The sequence below is a fragment of the Grampus griseus genome, assembly GCF_964374135.1.
Source record: "Grampus griseus genome assembly, chromosome: 3".
NCBI classification, from domain to species: domain Eukaryota; kingdom Metazoa; phylum Chordata; class Mammalia; order Artiodactyla; family Delphinidae; genus Grampus; species Grampus griseus.
This window is the reverse complement of record NC_139019.1, coordinates 109,160,539-109,168,518: the sequence shown is the minus strand read 5'-3', so window position 1 is coordinate 109,168,518 and position 7,980 is coordinate 109,160,539. Positions and strand designations below refer to the sequence as shown.

The 7,980-nt window shown below is 37.9% G+C and overlaps 1 protein-coding gene across 1 annotated transcript in view; it reads right to left on the bottom strand.

The window, feature by feature from the left end:
- Positions 1 to 1,012: 1,012 nt before the first annotated feature.
- Positions 1,013 to 7,980, bottom strand: part of SLC22A4 (solute carrier family 22 member 4) — a 48,185-nt gene continuing 41,217 nt past the window's right edge. Inside the window, exons 8-10 of the mRNA XM_082651525.1 lie at positions 6,934 to 7,116; positions 4,654 to 4,789; positions 1,013 to 1,787 (exon numbers count right to left, since the gene is read on the bottom strand). Coding sequence (XP_082507651.1) covers positions 1,712 to 1,787; positions 4,654 to 4,789; positions 6,934 to 7,116 — 395 coding nt within the window. The 3' untranslated portion in view covers positions 1,013 to 1,711. The remainder of the gene's footprint in view (positions 1,788 to 4,653; positions 4,790 to 6,933; positions 7,117 to 7,980) is intronic.

The following is a 7,980-nucleotide window of genomic DNA, read 5'->3' as shown; positions in this document are numbered from 1 at the left end:
CAAGAGCCCAACTGAGTGAAGGTAACAAGTACCAGAAGAGCACAGAGGAGTGAACAGTCGCTGCTGGTGGGAAGGAAGTTCAAGGAGCGCTTCCTGAAAGGCAGCAGGGCCTGTTCTTTGCAGGACAGGCAGCTACTACTGTCTGGCAGGGTAGGTGGAAAGGTGATCCAGACAGGCCGCATCAGTGGGGAAGATAAAGGCACTGGGTGGATGAAGCTGTGCACCTGAGTCCCCAATGACAAAGCATAAACTATTCTAAGATATTCTACTGGATTTTAAAGTAACAATCAAAAGGTGGGATCAATGTGTCAGTAGGATATAAAATATGTGTTAGAAATATGGCAATATAAAGAAAAATTCTGAGTTAATCAGAAAAGTTCCAGATAAAGATCTTAAAGAAATAAGGATTGTTTACCAAGATGTTACATCAAGTGTTCCTTTGAAAAATATTTAGATAGTGAATATTTACATTTGGGGATAATTAATTTTAGGAGATGATGCCACCAAGCAGCATATTAAAAACTAGTGGCTGCCTATTCTACAGGTGCACCGTTGCACTCATATGTTAAAGGGGCAGTAGCTTGTCACGTGCTGCTCCAAAAGGCGCCGCCCGTGGTGAAAGCATGCTGCCCAGGTCTCCAGGATGAACTTCTTGCTATGTTATCATGTCAGCATGCCTAAAATGTGGTGAGACACAGAGCTGACACTCATCTTCTGAGTTTATGCTAATACATTATCCCATTAGTGGCTTTTACCTTTTACCTTGCTCATTCCTGGAACCAGATGCACCCCTGGTTGAAGAGGATACAACTGCATACGAGATTTAGGAAGGGATGTATTAAGGGAAAGAACTGTTTTAAAAGGCTCTCCAGATTCTTGGCTTGGACAGCCTTCTTCCTGGGTGCTGACCCCTCTTGGCTATGGGGCACACAAACCACCTCTACCAATCTAATTAGTTTGCAGTTTTCCTGATTCTCTATTTACCAAAAAAAGGTCTCTTAAGCCAGTCTTAGTGAACAGAAAGCTTAGTCAAGTGTTCACAGAGAGCACAAATGTGGACCATTCAATAGGCTGTGAGCCATAGCTGCTGAAATTGTAGCTAGGAACTGCCTTGGTTCCCTTCTTAAAGGCTGACAGGCCATCTGAGCCAGGCTACTTGATCTCTTGCTGCATTTCACTTGTAAAATGCTATTAATATCTGTCATCAATTCCTCTCAAAGTAGTATATAAAATTTCCTGGATAGGAATACTCCTTATAATCATTTGGCTACAGCAGTGTATAAGTTCACTTCAAAAACTACTGTAATTTTGAACTTGCTGGTTTACTCACTCACACACACACACCCAAGCCTGATAGTTGTGTTAATTCAGTGACTTCTTTAAAAATTTGGATAGTATTTGTATTTGCAAATGCATGTTAATCTTTATATGGATTTACCAGTCCTTGACCAACACGTTTTGTAAAAATCCTACAAACCCATTTCATCGAATTAATTAGTATGGAAGACTTTCTGGAAATGGTTTGTTTTTTAAAATAAGGAGCTTATCTGTAAGCGTGGTCCAGAGTTTGCCATATGACAAGCATTTCTTAATAGCAAGGTCCATTTTTAGTGTTAATCTTCATAGGCAGTCCATTTCATCAGGAAAGGCTTTAGTGTCTTCATAGTCTTAGGATCTGTTTTTCAGTTCACCAAATAGGGTGGGAATTTTATCAGAATGAAGTTATTAGAACTTTGGGATTTTCTTCTTTCTCCATTGAATCTTTTGTTTTTTTCCCATATCTGAACCTGAAAATAAGATAAGTGCTAAAGAAAATTAAATATTTAAGACTCCCCTCCTCAAAATGCCAAACTGACACTGAAAAACATTTCTCCAGTCAATGAACAGGTAATTATTTTAACTCTAATAAGAACCTCATGAGTCTAGAGCTAGTATTCTATGATTTTATAGTTTTCCTGAGGAAAGAATAGAGTGGTAAGCATGAAGTTCTTGGTAAGTTAAAGTTGATATTGAAGTAGTTTTATCATTAGAAGAAACAACTTATAAAAAATGGGCATCTTTCACTATACAGGTTCAGTTTGGGATCAGAATCCACTCACATATAGACTTTTATCATGGCTACACACTAAAAACACTTTATCTTATATAACATCACAAAAGCCATATGAACTATTTCCATATAACAGATGGGAATACTAAGGTTTAGTGAAAAGTAAGCAAATTTCCCAAGTTTAGTCAGTAGATTTGGGATTTGAGGCCAGGCAGTTTCACTCTAGAATCTAAACTTCTCCTACCATACCATTAGTCTTTTAAATGTTTTCCAATCTATGATGTCATAGAAAGATGTTTGATTTTTGTCCCTGGTTCCTGACATAGAGCTTCTAAATCCCTTGTAATTTTCTGAGTGACAAGGGTAATAGTGTCTTGCCTCTTATTCTAATGAGGTGACTCAGTGGGTCCCTAGATAGCTTCACGATGGAGGCTGGTTGCTAGAAAGACCAAGCCTTGACTAAGCCCATCCTCCAGCCTCCAAGGAGGGGAGAGGGACTGAGGTCAAATCAATATTGATCATGCCTATGTGATGAAACTTCCATAAAATCCCCTAAACACTGGGGTTCAGAGAGCTTCTGAATTGGCCAACACATCCATGGGCCAGGATGGCGATGCTCCCCAACTCCACAGGAACGGAGACTCCTGTGCTCTGGACCCTTCTGGACCTCACCCTGTGTACATCTCCCCCTGGCTGTTCATTTGTGTTGTTTAGAACAAACCAGTAATAGTAAGTAAAACGTTTTCCTGAGTTCTGTGAGTCATTCTAGCAAATTCCTGAATGTGAAGAGGAGGGTTGTGGAAATACCAGACTTTGTGGCCAAGTTGGACATGATGGAGCTCAGGGCAGGCTGCCCCAAAATTTGCCACAATGGCATATTGATTATTTTTAATTGAAGTTGCTTGTGAAGCAGCTGATGCAAAAGGAAACTCTGGCCTCCTCTGTGCCCCTGAAAGCAGGGAATAAATCCCTCATGTGAAAGGTGCAATCCCTGTATATGGAGGTAGAAGGACACCCTTATTACCAAAGACAGGGAATTCCAGGGCTGGGCCAAGAAATCTCTATAAACAAACCTTGTTACTTCTTTACTAATTTACTACACAAGCCCAAACTCTGCTTAAATTCCTTACTAATTAAGCACTCAAACCTAAGTTTCTTTGTCCTGTCAATTCCTCTCAAATTTATTCTTTGTCTAACAAGTGTAAAAGCTTCCTGCTTTGGCCATTTCTTAGGTCCTATTTCTGAGAGATCTCTGTGTAATGAATTAAAATTTGTTTATTTTTCTCCTGTTGACTGGTGTCAATTTTATGATTAGTTTAGCCACAAGACCTTAAAGGGGTAAAAGGGTAAATTTCCCCCTCCCCAATAGCCAGAAATGTGGATAACCTTGGGGAACCATTACTTGTGGCTGGCATCTGAAGAGAAGGCTGTCTTGTGGGAGTGAGCCTTTAACCTGTAGAGTCTGATGCTAGCCCTGAGTAATTAGAGTCAAAATTGGATGAAATTATAGGACACCTATTTGGTGTCAGAATTGGTTGATATCAGGAGGAAAACCCTTGCACAATCTCATAGGCCAAAAAATGACATTGACATTTTTTATGCTTTAATTAATATGGACAAGTATTTCTTTTTTATGTATATATTTGCCACTGAAATTTCCTTTTCTATAAACTGTTTGTTCATGACCTTTGCCAGTTTTCTTTCTGAGTTGTTTGTCTTTTTCCCACTGATCTCTAAGAGCTTCTTGCATCTTAAATTTATTAACTCTATGTCTACATTGTGTGTGGCAAATATTTTTCCCCTGCTTTGTTGACCTTTGTTCTAATTTATGGTTTCGTTTTTGCTGTACCAACAATTTCTAAAATTACATAATCAGATATATCAATCTTCTCCTTTATGGCTCTTTGCTTTTCATAATATGCTTAGAAAGGCCTTCTAAGGTTATAAAAATATTTATGTTTTCTTCTGCTACATTTATCACTTTATATTTTCAGTTCTCAATTTTTAATCTTTCTGGAATTTATCCTGATGTGTTTTTTTTGTGTGTGTGTGGTATGCGGGCCTCTCACTGTCGTGGCCTCTCCCACTGCGGAGCACAGGCTCCGGACGCGCAGGCTCAGCAGCCATGGCTCATGGGCCCAGCCGCTCCACGGCATGTGGGATCTTCCTGGACCAGGGCACGAACCCACGTCCCCTGCATCAGTAGGCGGACTCTCAACCACTGCGCCACCAGGGAAGCCCTATCCTGATGTATTTTGAAGTAAGAGTTAAGCTTTTTATTTAGCCAAAATGGCTAGTTGAATGTTCTAACACCTTTTACTGAATAATCTAAATTTTCCCCACTGATTTTGAATTGCTACTTGTTATCACACACTGAATTCTCATATTTTCTTCATTTAATTCTGAACTCTATTCCATTCCAGTGATTTCTTTTCTTCTACCACCATCATACTGTTTTAATTACCATTGCTTAATAATATCCTTTATTATCTGATAGAGCTACTTTCCACTTACTACACTTTCTTTTCAGAATTTTCCTATTTATTCTTTCATGTTTATTCTTTCTGAGGAATTCTGATACCATTTTTTAAAGTTCCACTTACCATTTCATTTTCTGCATCTGCTCTAAAGTCTCTGGTAGAGTCATTCCAAAACTTTCAGGGAAGAGAAGAGTGATGATTCCAATCAGGACAGTCAGGCTGCCCATGAGGATGTAGGGCAGAACTCTGTTGTAAGCACCTGTAAGGCACAGGACATAAGAACATCAATTAGATACAGGGTTTCTCCAGATGCTCTTGAGAATCATTTTGTAAAGGTGGCAAACAGTATTTGAGAGCAGTTTTAAACCTGAATATTTACAGAAGAAAAAAAGTGTGCAAAATACCACAGTTTCTGTTTGGCAGATGTCATTGCCTCCGAATTTCCATAATCATTCACCTACTCAATTTTGCATTATCATAAGGTCTTTCACGTCAACTGGCATTCTCTAAGCTACTACTTAATCATGTGTGATAAATGTTCCTTTGATAGAAATTTTTGCCTACCAAAGTTCTCCTCTTAAGGTAGAGGTCATTGGAGATGGGGGGTGGGAGGACACCAAGGGGAAAGAGGTTGACCAGGATGTTGCAGGGACACCTACTGGCTGTTATGACTGATATGACCTTTGCTTTTGCCCAAACCAGTAGGCTCCTGTGGAAATCTTGGTCCACAGAGCTGTGAGACTCTTAAAAGAACCTAATTAATATATTCAATCCAATTTAAATCAATAAATGTCAGGCACTGTGGTTTCTTTTTGCAGCATTTATATGTCTTGGTTTTACATGTAATTGGAAGAACCACTCCACCTCTTCTTTATGTGGTGTTACTCAGACAGGGGAATAATAGATCCTCATCTTGCTTCCCTTCTGTATACAGAGATTACAGAGGAATAACACACCCAAGAATTTTATTTGACAAAAAAATATCAATTTTGAAGCTTCTCTGAGGCCTCTGTGTCACCAACAGGAGCCACTACTGTGGAATACAAAGTTCTTTCTCAGACTTCTCCATTTCTTATGTACCAATGGTCCACCATTAGACCATATGGGCATGGTTTGAAAGTATAGGGAAGAACAAAGGGGAAACGACACCATTCTATATAATAATGTACTTTCTCAGGTGTTCAGGGCAGCTGTGTGGAAAATGTCTCTCTCTGTAAGGATTTAGAGTATACCTTTTCTGAGAATTCACATATGTCTTTGGGGATGTGTATGTGTGTATGTTTGAACTAGTAGGTAACCAATGGATGACTAGGAAGAATAAGGAGCTGTGTCTACATCTCTCGCCAGTAGAGTTCTTGATGAGGTTTAGCTTGGAGTGCCAGATCCTAGATCCACTGAACATCCCACTAAAGCCCCTCTGTGGTGTTATTCCAGATTGATAAATTCGATCATATAAAAGCTAAAATTGCCAGCAATGCAAATAAAGTCATGAAGTCAAAGTGAGAATAATAAACTAGGAAAAATATTTATAATATATATACAAAGGGCTAATTTTTCAATTACAAAGAGCTCCCAAAATCAAATATCTAAACTTGATACGGACCATTAGAAAGATGGGAAAAGACATGAACAGTCAGATCTCTTAAAAATAAATAGAATTTCAATAAATATATGAAAAAAATGCTCAACCTCATTCATAATTGAAGAAAAGGAAATGAAAGCAACAATGATATCCGTTTTTCATATAACAGACTATCAATGATTAAAAAATTGGATAATCCCCATTGTTGGTAAGGATATGGAGAAACAGGCACTCTCATATATTGATAGTTGGATTGTAAACTGGTATAGTATTTAGAGGTCAATTTGGCGATATCTATGAAATTTTTAAATTGCTCCAGCAATCTATTGATCCAAATATACAAAGGCTGTGGGGGCCGTAGAGGAATGTTCACTGCAGTGTTATGTATGGTAACAAAAACTCTGAAATGGCCTAAATGTTCATCCATGAACCTGGTTAAATAAATAATGTGTATACATACATTGGAAGTCTATGTACTAACTAAAAGAGCTATATATACGGATATGGCAAAATATTCTGATACAATGTTAAGTTTAAAAAAAGTTGTGAAACAATATTTATGATATCATTTTGTGTGTTTAAATATATATATATATATATATATATATATATATATATATATAGTGCAAAATGAAATGTCTGAAGGGCTACTCACCAAACTGTTAATAGTAGTTCCTCTGAGGGCTGTGATTTGGGGAACTAAGAGAGTAGAGGTGAACTTGTGCTTTTTCCAGTACTTTCTATGCTGTTTGCATTTTTCATAATGAAAACCTATTACTTTTATATTTAAAAAAAGAATAGACTTATAAGAAGCATCTCACCAAGGTAAACAAAGTAGGGAGCAATGATGCTGCCCACTCTGGAGGCCATGGATGTGACCCCCACAGCCATGTTCCTGACCAGGGTTGGGTAGAGCTCTGCAGTGAAGACGTACAGCATGGAGAAGGCAGAGGTGATCCCGAATTTTCCTAACATGGCCAGACCAATGGACAAGAAGTTGTAATCTGGAAAAGAGATCCAGTGTAAACAGAGGTGCTTTTAGAAGTGATACTTTCTTAACAGTTGCTTGAATTGTCCTTTTTGCTTGTATAGGAATGTTTTATAATCTAAAGATATTCCCCAAATTATACAGTCTCTTCAAAGCCTTACTAATTGGACATGGACAAAGATGGAGCGTGAAGGGTTGCTTTGAGCTTCGCTCTTCTGTTATTCTAGATCATTTATGCATTCTGTGACCTTGTCCACCTTTATTTATTACAACAGTTTCATAGTCAGTTGTTAGCATGTTAATACAGTTAAGTTTAATCTTCGAAGAGAAGGACCAATCATTTTTATCCTGTTTATTATTATTAAGAAATATATATTTCTATGCATAGTACTATATATCAAAAATCTGTTGACTTAACATTTTAACAATATGAGAAAGTTAGACATAAGGGGAAAAGAGAAACATATATCTTTTCATGTGCTCTCTAACTACTTAAAGATTACAGACCATAAAAATCACTGAATTTATACTGGAACTGGTATGTACTACCAACTCTAACACTTGAATATACACATCAGAGAGAAGGTTTGAAAATACCAAGAAAGTACCAAGAAATTGGGAATTGGGATTATGACTCAGAAAGAGGTTTGAGGGTTTAGGTGAATGTTTCTGTGAAGGGGATGACTGGGAGCATTACTCTTCCTTCTCAGGTGGTGATTTCTGATTCTCTAAGGTTAACTCTTAACTATTTGAAGGGAGTAATTTTGAACATGGGAAATCACAGAGTTAGTTATCACTTGTATAACTGACTTAAGAATGACTTATGATGTAAAGGCTACATAAATAGGGAACAGGGACTAATAATTAGCCCTGTCAAGGT